The sequence below is a fragment of the Elaeis guineensis genome, chromosome 16 (genome assembly GCF_000442705.2).
Source record: "Elaeis guineensis isolate ETL-2024a chromosome 16, EG11, whole genome shotgun sequence".
Classification (NCBI taxonomy): domain Eukaryota; kingdom Viridiplantae; phylum Streptophyta; class Magnoliopsida; order Arecales; family Arecaceae; genus Elaeis; species Elaeis guineensis.
The window spans coordinates 41,848,459-41,861,109 of NC_026008.2; the positions used below are offsets into that span (position 1 = coordinate 41,848,459).

At 40.2% G+C, this 12,651-nt stretch overlaps 2 protein-coding genes across 2 annotated transcripts; both read left to right on the forward strand.

The window, feature by feature from the left end:
- Positions 1-559: 559 nt before the first annotated feature.
- Positions 560-2,777, forward strand: LOC105058948 (2-methylpropanoate--CoA ligase CCL4-like). Its single transcript, XM_073249847.1, has 2 exons — positions 560-908; positions 1,030-2,777. The coding sequence occupies exons 1-2, from the start codon at positions 711-713 to the stop codon at positions 2,503-2,505; spliced, it is 1,674 nt and encodes a 557-aa protein (XP_073105948.1). The 5' UTR covers positions 560-710; the 3' UTR covers positions 2,506-2,777.
- A 4,892-nt stretch (positions 2,778-7,669) lies between these two features.
- Positions 7,670-12,651, forward strand: LOC105059212 (probable metal-nicotianamine transporter YSL8). The gene is made up of 6 exons (XM_010942447.4): positions 7,670-8,056; positions 10,194-10,357; positions 10,453-10,550; positions 10,647-10,781; positions 10,987-11,176; positions 11,268-12,651. Exons 1-6 carry the CDS (start codon positions 7,711-7,713, stop codon positions 12,405-12,407), a joined length of 2,073 nt encoding a protein of 690 aa, XP_010940749.3. The 5' UTR covers positions 7,670-7,710; the 3' UTR covers positions 12,408-12,651.

Sequence of the window (12,651 nt, forward strand, 5' to 3'; positions counted from 1 at the left end):
CACATAAAACGTTCTCGCCAGAGACCATTTTCTCGAAACATAATCTTGAAAAAATAATTACTGAAGAAATATATGGTGGACAAGGAATCCAAACTGCTCCATCATTGCCACATACGTGTTTGATACGATTCTATAATTACTTATTAAAATCCAAATTACAATACTAGTGTCTGCAGTATCCGTACGAGCAAAAGAACAGATGTCTCTGCAGTATCCTCCTCCCATTCTCTCCATCCATGCTGACTAATAGTAACCAAAAAAACACTACAGATCACAGAAGTATATCAAACCAATCATCATTGGTTTCTCTAAATCTACATCTTAAAGTCAACACCATGCCTTAAAATGCGAGGAAGCCTGGCTCCCTTACTTTCTCTTATTTTAATAATAATAGCATTATCCGTTAAAATTTTCTTATTAGTTTTTTTTTTATTTTAATACTAATATCATTGAGGACGACATGATCTATTTGATATTATATTTATTTAGTAATTATACTATAAGATAACAGATAAAATATTGAATCTGAATCAATCTAGATAATATAAATCATTAGTTCTTGTCGAGAAATCTCTTGCTCTTTCTAGATCTCTTTCTCTTTTACTTTTCTAATTGCTGGTTGATCCTCTCCAAGTGGTTGTATCGCGGAGGCACGTATCAGGCAGATAGCAGAGAAGAAAAGATCGAAGCACAGTAGAGCCGACGACGCCATGGACAGGATGAGGCCCAACACCGCCAACAGCACCCCCCTCACTCCTCTGGGCTTCCTCGAGCGCACCGCCACCGTCTACGGTGACCGCCCCTCCGTCGTCTACCGCCGCACCGTCTTCACCTGGTCCCAGACCCGCCGCCGCTGCCTCCGCCTCGCCTCCTCCCTCTCCTTCCTCGGCATCTCCCGTGGCGACGTCGTATCAATCCAATCTCCTCCAATTCCTATAAAAGATCCAATCTTTCCCCTCATTTCCTTCCAACCTCTGCTAAAGTTTCGATCTTTATGCTAAAAATTCGATCTTTTTGTTTCTTTTCCAGGTCTCGGTGCTGGCGCCCAACGTGCCGGCCATGTACGAGATGCAATTCGGCGTGCCGATGAGCGGCGCCGTCCTCAACAACATCAACCTCCGCCTCGACGCCCGCACCATCTCCGTCCTCCTCCACCACAGCGGCTCCAAGCTCGTCTTCGTCGATCACCTCTCCCTCCCCCTCCTCCGCGACGCCCTCCATCTCCTCCCCCAATCCCACCGAGCCCCCCGGATTATCCCCATCGAAGACCCCTATGAAGAGGAAGCCAAGAGCTCCGACCATTCCTCCGCCGCCGCCGCCGGCCTCACCTATGAGAAATTGATCGAGATGGGCGACCCAGAGTTCGATTGGGTCCGTCCCAAGAGCGAGTGGGAACCCATGGTCCTTAACTACACCTCCGGCACCACCTCCGCCCCTAAAGGCGTCGTCCATTGCCACCGCGGCCTATTCATCATCACCGTCGACTCCCTGATCGACTGGTCCGTCCCCAAATGCCCCGTCTATCTCTGGACACTCCCCATATTCCACGCCAACGGCTGGAGCTTCCCCTGGGGCATCGCCGCCGTCGGTGGCACCAATATCTGCCTCCGCCGTTTCGACGCCGCCGCCATCTACGCCTCCATCGCCGCCCACCACGTCACCCACATGTGCGGCGCCCCCGTCGTCCTCAACATGCTGGCCAACGCGCCGGACTCCGCGAGAAAACCCCTGCCCGGTCCTGTCCAAATCCTCACAGCCGGTGCGCCACCACCGGCGGCGGTGCTTCACCGCTCGGAGGCGCTGGGCTTCTCGGTCAGCCACGGCTACGGGCTCACGGAGACGGCCGGGCTGGTGGTGTCGTGCGCTTGGAAGGGGCAGTGGGACCGTCTCCCGGCGGCGGAGCGGGCCAGGCTCAAGGCGCGACAAGGTGTTCGAACTCTGGGCATGGCCAGTATCGACGTTATCAATGGCGCCACCGGCGAGAGCGTCAAGCGAGACGGCGCCACCATGGGCGAGATAGTCCTCCGCGGCGGGTCCGTGATGCTCGGCTACCTGAAAGACGAGGAGGCGACGAGCCGGGCGGTGCAGCCGGACGGGTGGTTCTACACCGGCGACGTCGGCGTCATGCATGCAGATGGGTACCTGGAGATCAAGGACAGGTCAAAGGACGTGATCATAAGCGGCGGCGAGAATTTGAGCTCGGTGGAGGTGGAGTCGGTGTTGTACGGCCATCCGGCGGTGAACGAGGCGGCGGTGGTGGCGCGGCCGGATGACTACTGGGGGGAGACGCCGTGCGCGTTTATCAGCATAAAGGAAGGGTTGGCTGCGCCGCCGGCGGAGGTGGAGGTGATTGCTTGGTGCCGGGAGAGTATGCCTCACTACATGGTGCCCAAGACGGTGGTGTTCAAGCCCGAATTGCCGAAGACGTCGACGGGAAAGATTCAGAAGTATCTGTTAAGGGAGGAGGCCAAGGCCATGGGCTCTCTCCGGCGTAGTAAGATGTAGGAAATCAGTTGGACGGATGAGCTTGGCTTAATGGATGATTGGATTTATGTCTGGGATTCGTATCTTGTGGGTGCCATATATTGTATTGTTTCTCTTGGGGTGTGAATTCATTCGGCAGAAGGTTGGAGATTGGCACAGTTTAAGAGGATGAAGCTTTTCTGATGATGTTGATCAAGATGCTTCCAATATGCTAGTAAGTTAAAGTGATGATGATATGCAATATTACTGGGTTTTTTTTAAATAAAATACGGCACTTCAATCTGCACCAACAATTGATTGGTTTTGGATCCACTGGGTATTTGACTCAATTTGATTTGAATGAAACGGATTTTATCTGACCCAATTTAAATCCGAAGCAGACATGAAATATAGAAAAAGAAAAAAATCCAAAATAGATTAGGGATGGACATGGATAATAACATGCCTCGATTCAAATCCTATCCAATAACTCCTAATATAAATACACAAAGCCCTATTCATCATCTAAGCTATCTATTTGGCTGTTCCAAACCTCCCAACAAAACTCTAGCTATCATCTTCCCTATTCGATCGACGGAGGTAGAAGTTGCAAGCGAAGCCGAAGAAGTAGAGACAGACGGCAAGTGCGGAGATGCAAGCAGTGGTGGTGATCGGGAGCCATGGTCGAAGGTCAGGAGGGTGGTGAGGATGAAGGGTTGGCACCCAGAGAATTGCCAGCTGGACGGCAGAGAAGAGGAGGTAGCTCTTTGACGATTGTCGATTCCTATGTCTTTTCTTTTCGGTCGACAAAATTCTAACTATTGTCTAAGACTCTAAGTGAGGAGGAGGAGAGGATGTGGCTCTGAAATCAAATAAAGATGGAAAAAATTATAAGGTAAGACTTTTTTCCACCCAATTGAAATATTTTATTTTTTTTTTTGCTTTTCGCTTCCTTTTTTTTTCATTTTTTTGAAAATCAGTGGGCAAGGAGAGTCGAGAAAATCGTAGCCCTAGGAGATTGGAGGGAAAGATTAGAAGGTTCCTTAGATTTCGATGAAGAGGGGCTTTTTGACCGGAAGGAAGGGATTTTTGGATATATCCGATCCAAGCCGACCTAAGCTTCATCTTCATTTTATCTGACTTAACCCGACCCAAGATAGGTACGAAGTAGGTATAGATTTCAATTTTTTTAATGAGATAGGTACAAAGATTGGTTGACCCAATCCATATCCAACCCATTGCCACTCCTAGTAATGGCCATCTTGGTTGTTCAAGAGTTATTACATTCTTTGCATATGAAAAATAGAGAAAGTCTTTATGCACCGCTTGTGGTATAATAAAATCAATATGGAGCGTACCGTCCAAGCACATTGGACTACATAACGTACTTAATGATGGAATAGATATTTAATATCACTCAGCTTTTTTTTCAATTTTTAGTGACAAAAATATCCTTCCCTCCATAAAATAAAGAAAGAACATTATTATTACTTCTTGATACCTTGTATGACTTTCTGTGAATATATATGACGTCCTAAATAATATATATAATTTTTTATATTTTTATGATATTTTGAATAATATATATGATCTTTTGATATTTTGTATAATTTTCTATGAATATATATGACATCCTGAATAATATATATGACTTTCTGTGAATATATATGACATCTTAAATAATATATATGATTTTCTAATATCTTATATAACTTACTGTGAATGTATATGATATCCTAAATAATATATATAACTTTCTGTTAAAATATATGACATGCTGAATAATATATATGGATTTCTAATTTTTTGTATAATTTTTTATGAATATATATGACATCCTAAATAATATATATAGCTTCATGATGCCTTATATAACTTTTTGTCAATATATATACCATCCTGAGTAATATATTTGACCAATAGAAAGTTATGTAAGGCATCGGAAAGTCAAATATATTGCTTAGAATATCACATATATTGACAGAAAGTCATATATATTATTCAATATGTCATATATATTGATAAAAAATTATATGAAATATTAAGAGGCCATATATATTATTTAAAATATTATATATATTTATAAAAAATTATATATATTATTCACGATGTAATATATATTTATAAAAAATAATATAAGACATTAGAAAGTCATATATATTATTCAAAATGTCATATATATTCACAAAAAATTATATATATTATTCAAAATATCATATATATTCATATAAAATCATATAAAACATCAGGAAGTCATATATATTATTCAGGATATTATAAAGATACAAAAAATCATATATATTATTGAAGATGTCATATATATTTATAGAAAATCATATAGGACATCATGAAATAATAATACTATTTGTTCTTTGTTCTATAGAGGGAAAAGGATATTTTCGCCATGAAAAATCTGATAGAAAAAAAATCGAACGAGGCATTTAATATCTATCCTATTATTAATTATTGTATGTAATTTTATATAATTGGACGGTGCGATCCACGTCAAGTTTGCTACACCACGTGCATGCGGTGGACAAAGAACTACTCATGAAAGATGATGCATGTTAACTATGGTTCTTAAGCTAGATAAGCTTAGTTGGGGGTCATTATGCAAGTTATGATCTGTTTGAAATTTTTTACCATGTGGAGTAATTGAACTTCGGTCTGTATCTCAGGTGTTTTTCATTCTATAATTATTAATGGACAACATACTAGACGGATTCAGGCTTACGAGGGTGTTAGATGGGAGACCTGATTATTCTTTGTTCTTAGACCTTTACCACCATTCTCAGCTCTCATATGCATGGTGGTCCTCTGAAAGTCCTTAATATTGGTGAGGGCCAACCAAAGATGCTGTTATATATATATATATATATATATACACACACCTGTTTTTCCTTCGTTCTCGTATCTTTACTAGCACTCTCTACTCTCACATGCATGATGGTCCTCCGAAAGGCATTGATATTGGTGATGCCCAAAGTTTTTTTAGCATATTTTGTTGTTATATGTCACAAAGCTTCAATTACAGACTATGGCATTGGAAACATATTGGAACGTTAGAAACCAACAACTAAACGAAAGTAAATCGCATCTTGTGTTCCCTAACTATTTTCAGGTGTCCCAGTAGGCTGGGCTGGAACCAATTTATGCAAGTCCAGTGTAAACCGGCCCAAGTACGGCCAGGCCAGTTCCAATCCCATAGTATCAAGCGCGAGCCTACCCTAAGTTGGGTCAAGTGTGGCCGGGCTCGGAGCCCATTCTTTGTTTTCCGGACTATCTAGCCTAGGCCCCAGCCTCACCCACGGCCCTAAAAATTTAGGCATTTAGGTCATTCGGATTTCGGACTGACCTGTCCCATTGGCACTTGTAACTCTTTTGATCAAAGGTTTCTTGGTTATAACTTAGGTTTCCTCCTATCTGATAAAGCTTTTAAATATTTGGATGTCACTGGTCTGGTAGGTTAAATCTAAAACAAGCTGCTAATGATGTTTTGGAACAAATCACTAAGACATTTCCTACTTGGAGGCACTCAAATCTTTCTCAAAATAGGGTGGGTTGCGCTTGGTTAAATGGTGCTCAACTCCACAGCCAACCACTAGATTGTGACTACATGGGTTTCTGATGGTTTTTTCAATCAAATAGCAAAGTCTATCAGAAGATTTATTTGCGATAGACAACATTGAGGGAGATATTATGCTAGCTAGTATAATCTTCTTCTGCCTAAATCAATGGATGTTCTTGACATTTCCCAAGTCTTTGTTGGCCAAGAACTTAATGATGAGGAGACTTTCTTGGAGAACTTTCCAGCTAAAGATTCTATGTGGGTCAAAGTGGTGCACTATAAATTTGGCCACCTTGACTCTTGGGGATACTTTCCTTGTAGTTATAGGAATGTATCTTGGCCATAGCCCATTACGCTCCAGACTTGCTAAACTAGAAGGGGAGGTTTGGGGAAAATTATTGGTAAAGGAACTCAATGTGGTATCTTTTCTAGTCCTTGATTTTTTCCTTACTCCTTTATAGTTTCAACCCATTTTGTTTATTCTTACATATCTTTCAGAAATGTTGCTGCTGATTCTCTGATGAAGAATAGTGCATGGAATGCTTACATATTTCAAGGTTATTTTGTCATAGAGCTCACTAGAGAAATCGATAAAATTCTTTTATTTGTAGCCATAATGGAAGATTTTTGGACATGGGATGGTGTTAAGTACATGCAAATTTTTTTGGCAACTGAATGGTGGAAGGCAACTCAATGGAACAGCAGCACCCTCACCCCCATGGGCTTTGAGTGCACCACCATCATTTATGGTGGCTGCCCTTTCATCAGCAACTGCCACATCGTCCTCTTCGTCTGTTCCTAGTGCAAGTGTAATATACATTATTAACCCTTTCGCTATCAGCTTAATATTTTGGGTTTGATTATTTAACATGGTATCAAAAGTTACCTCTGCTAGGGGTCGTGAATTTGACTCTACTCTATGCTAATTATTTATTTAATTATCTTGATTATTATTTTAACTCATTTAGATTATTGTTGTCCCTCCACATGTATGGTCTGAACCACAAGTGGGGGAGAGTGTTAAGCGATATATATTACTATTATCGGTTAGCTTAAGCCTTTCGGTTAATCAGTTATTTGACATTCTTTGTAATTAGTTCATATATGTTTCTCTCTTTTATAATTATCTAGCAGAGAAAATATTTGAAATTAATCTTACTTGGATGATTTGTAGTTATATTGCTAATTATCCAACAATGACTATACAAGTTTCTTTTTCTTTTTTTTGGATAGAGAAAGAGAAAAGAGAAGGAGACATATCCTCATTATAATTAACTAAGTTCACATATTTATAATCCATCATCCAAGATTCAAATTCAGAATCTTTGATTGCTGATCAAGGGGTATATCCATTGGGATAAGTCATAATTCATGTCACCATATAAAATTACTAGTTCAAAGAAAAATAGGAAAGTTCCAAATTAACTGTATTACTTATATCTTAAAATTTTCATACCATAAAAATATTTTTGAATATGAAAATGGATGTGTCCACATGACTCCGTTTCCATCTCACCTTTTCTTTTTTTTAGGGCTAGCATTTCGCTCCTACATACAAAAAAAACTGCATCATAAATGAATCCAACAAATTCAAAGAATCTTCTTCGACCACCACCATGTTGCCTTTTTCTCCCTAACATCTATCATTTTCTCTATTATCGATCGAGGAAAGGGTGGATATGGCCACCACAAATGGAGAAGAAAAGCCGAGCATTGATGAGTTGTCAATGGAGCAGCTTTTTGAGAGCAAGGAGGTGCCCTCTTGGAGCGATCAACTCACCTTTCGAGCCTTCTTTGTCAGCTCTATTCTTGGTTTCTTCTTGAGTTTTATTGTAATGAAGCTTAATCTCACCACTGGTATCATCCCCTCCCTAAATGTCTCCGCTGGTCTTTTGGGATTCTTTCTTGTCAAGACGTGGACAAAAATTCTACAAAGGGCAGATTTTCTTATGCAACCTTTCACCCGTCAGGAAAATACCGTCATCCAAACATGTGTAGTTGCTTGTGCTGGCGTTGCCTTCAGCGGTATCTTATAGAAAATTAATTCTTATCTTAATTATTTCAATTTCTATATATTAGGGCTTTTACGAAAGAATTACTTTTAATTATCTCTAGAGTTAAAAAATAATTTTAAGATGGCCAATATCATAGACATCTAGCCTTCTCATAGCTATTTGAGATCAATTTTATGGTTTCTCTTTTATCAAATATTTTTTATTAAGATTGTCTATGATGTTATTAACAAGGATGCTTTGACATCCATAAAAAATTATTTTTGCATTTATTTCATCATCTTTGAATTTTTTTATGATGGGGGGTTAATCTAATGTTAAATTATTTAAATTCTAAAGAAAATGCAACAAAGCTTAAACTCAAGCTAAGTTTGCAATTAATTATAGAAAATTAGTTATAACTCTCTCTCTCCTTAATTTCTATTTGAGCTAGGAACTGATAATGATAATATTGAAATATAGTTCTCATATAAAATATTTAAAGCAAAATGAAGAGAAAAAATTAGCAAGATATTCAAGAATACAGACGTACAACAACTTTATTTTTTGGCCTTTTTTTTGGAGATTATAAATATGATATTTTAGTTAGCAATTTAGTATATTTAAGAATTACATGAGTTATTTTGCATTTTTTTTATTTTTTGGTATTTTAACCATGTAAGGAATTAAAACAATGATGCATTATTATTCATGCTCATTATGAGACAATGATAGACTTTTTTTGCAATTAGTTATTTGCGCAGCTTGCAAATAAAGAGGAGAGGCAATTGGATGGGTAGCTACCCCCGACCCATTAACTATGATTATATTTTTCCATTTGTTTCAGATGTATGTAAAATATAAGATATCAAAACAAGGAACCATTCAGGGATTATCTTGTTGGACAAGAAGGGCATGTTCTTCTTTTCTTCGCACATACCCTTTTTTTTCCCCTCTAGTACTTTCTCTTAATTGTGCTATATGTTGGGAAAGAAAAACTCCAGGGCTAGCTAGATTGTTTTTTTGACAATAGAAAGAGTCCATTAATGAAAGTTTTGTCATTAAAATAGTTAAACTATTTTATATCTTAAGAAAATTTGGATGTCTTTGGAATGCTATTAAGTAGCCCTAGCATACAAAATCTTCAAATATCTTGGCTTCATATATAATTACAATGACTATTTCTTGAAATATAATTGCAATGGTTAAATAATTAATTTAGACAATATAGTACATCTATTTCAAGATATATTTAAAATTAGTATACACAATTAAAATTTTCAAAAAGCTACAAATATAAAGCACTATTTGATATAGTTAAAAAAAGATTAAGGAAAAATCTTAGGCCACAATATTACTATTATGCTAGCAAATGCATCCATGAATGCCTAAGCTTATATTGGTTAAAATAATACAAACCATATGAAGAATGGGATAGTGGTCATTATCGAACCCATGGTATTAAGTCCTAGGAATGGTAAAAAATGACCTAATTCGGAAACCTAGTCTAATCCCAGACTTGTGGAAATTTTTCAATTTTGGTTTATGTTGGGTAAAGGCTAAATTTTTTGACTCAAACTTTAAATGGAGTGAGGGTCAAACCTTGATCGAATCATAGAGTTTTTCTTAGGTCAGACCAGGTATGATGTGAACAACCCATGACTATGATATGAGGATTTTAGCACCTATTGCTCTCACATTAATACTAATGTTTAGTTCATGTTGCAATTGCAACGATTGGATAAACCAGATCAGGTGGAATTAATTGAATTGAGATTGGATCAAAGCATAACAGACTGTGGGGATTAAACGAGATGATGGAAGTCAACTTGCAAATGAGTATGGATGCAAGGATCTTGATCCAGAATAAACATGGTATACATTAAGATATCTAGAGTACTATTCTGACCTGATCCAAACCTACTCCAATTTGAGCTAGTGCTCCCAAACCAATCTTTCAGAGTTTCACCTCACTATACAAATGATATGGTTCACTACTTGATGCTTCGATCTCCTCCCCATTCTCCGAAAAATTTATATTTCTTTTTGTTTTGAGAAATAGGATGAGATTGCGCCCTTGATGGTTTGAACAACCAACAGACTACACTCTTGATAGAAACATTTATTACAATTTTTCTTGATCCTTCCCCATAAATTTTCAATTCCATCAGGTGGTTTTGGAAGTTATTTTCTTGCAATGAGCGAGACTGTGGCCAATGACTTCAACGAGGCAAATACGAAGGTTGATACGAAGGAGCCTTCTTTCGGTTGGATGGTAGCTTTCCTCTTCATTGTTAGCTTCATTGGCTTGTTCTCTGTTGTGCCATTGAGGAAGGTTAAAAAAAACTAGCTATCACTGTAATAGAATATTTGCTACATCTTTACTAGCATTTGAAATTTTCAAATTTGTTGTTTTTTGAAATTTCTCAGATAATGATCCTTAGGTATAAGCTAACATACCCAAGTGGTATGGCTACTGCTTACCTAATTAACAGCTTCCATACACCACAAGGAGCCTTGCTAGCAAGGTAACCTAAAATTCTTTCAGTCTTTATATATATTTAACAATATTAGTTTAATTTCTTCATAGATTACTGATTGGTCCCTCAACCATCTTCTTTCAGGAAACAAGTCTCGTATCTCTTCAAATCCTTTAGCGCTAGTTTTTTGTGGTCCTTCTTCCAGTGGTTCTACACAGCAGGAGAAAATTGTGGATTTAAAGCCTTCCCAACATTGGGACTAGAAGCTTACAAGGACAAGTAAGAACAACTACAATATTTTTAATATAAATTGGGCTTTTATTTTCCATTAATTTGTAGGCAAACATAATTAATAAGAATCCAGAAAGAACTCGAGAAAACTATTTAATAAGGTATTTACTCTAAAATTGATAACAAGTACAACTGAGTATATGATACTCCAACTTACTAATTATAATAATTCTTTTTATTCGAATTTTCTCAGATTTTATTTTGATTTCTCGACAACCTACGTAGGCGTGGGAATGCTTTGCCCTTACATGATAAACGCCTCATTGCTGGTTGGCGCCCTCATCTCCTGGGGCATTCTCTGGCCCTACATCGAAAGCAAGAAGGGAGACTGGTATTCAGAGACCATCCCCTCTACCAGCTTGAGTGGCCTCAACGGATATCAGGTATGTGCATGCATGCATGCATACATACATACATATGCATAAATAATATAAGCACTTACATGCATACGTACATGCATCCATATCCCAACAGGTGTTCATATCGATTGCGATGATCCTCGGCGACGGTCTCTTCCACTTCTTTTCCGTGCTTCTCCGCACCACCTACGACATGTACAACAAACGCCAACGGGAGAAGGAAGCCACCACTACTCCCTTCTCCGAGCTCAATCGGACCCCGGACCCCGCCCTCAGCTTCGACGACCGTCGCCGCACCAATGTCTTCCTCAAGGACGCCATCCCGACCCGAGTCGCGATCGCAGGCTACCTCATCCTCGCCACCATCTCCATCATCGCCATCCCCCTCATCATCCCCCAGCTCAAATCCTACCACATCATCGTCGCATACCTCATCGCCCCCGTCCTCGCCTTCTGCAACTGCTACGGCTGCGGCCTCACCGACTGGAACCTCGCCACCAGCTACGCCAAGCTCGCCATCTTCATCTTCGGCGCATGGGTCGGTCTCGATGACGGCGGCGTGCTCGCCGGCCTGGCCGCCTGCGGCGTCACGATGGGCATCGTGTCCACGGCGTCCGACCTCATGCAGGACTTCAAGACCGGCTACCTCACGCTGGCCTCGCCCCGGTCGATGATCATCAGCCAGTCCATCGGCACGGCCATGGGGTGCGTAATTTCTACATTAGTCTTCTGGATCTTCTACAATGCCTTCCCTCTGGGGGCGCAGGACTCCGAGTACCCGGCGCCGTATGCGAAGGTCTACCGGGGAATTGCGCTGCTCGGAGTCAAGGGCTTCGATACGCTGCCCAAGAACTGCATCAGCTTCTGCGTCGGTTTCTTCTTCCTGGCCTTCGCTATCAATGCGGTGAGGGAGGTGGCCAGTAATAAAGGATGGTGGATATATAACTACGTTCCAAGTGCCATGGGGATGGCGATACCCTTCTACTTGGGATCTTCTTTTGCGATCGATATGTGTGTGGGAAGTTTGATAATGTTTTTATGGGAGAGGACGGACCAGCGGCATGCCAAGGCGTTCGGGCCGGCGGTGGCGTCGGGGATGACATGCGGCGACGGGATATGGTCGCTGCCGGCGTCGCTGCTGGCCCTGTGGGACGTGCGCCCGCCCATATGCATGAAGTTCTTGTCGCGAGCTGATAATGCTAAGGTTGACGTCTTCTTGACTGCTGGGTCCTCGACGCCTGGTTTGAGGGTTTAGTTGACTAGCAAATTGTAAATAGCTGTAGGTCATCAAAATTTGCAGTTATACGGAAGTATTTGTACAAATTTTGGCACAATAATCTTAACTAGGATTAGGGCTGAGGAAAAGCATCCATGACCGTTAATCATGAAGGTTGTTATGATCGCAGCAGATAAACGTTCTTTTTCTTTTTCTTTTTTCCTTTTTTTTTTTGCAGCTGGTACTAATTAATATTATTTTTGGAGGATTGGTTTTGGCATAA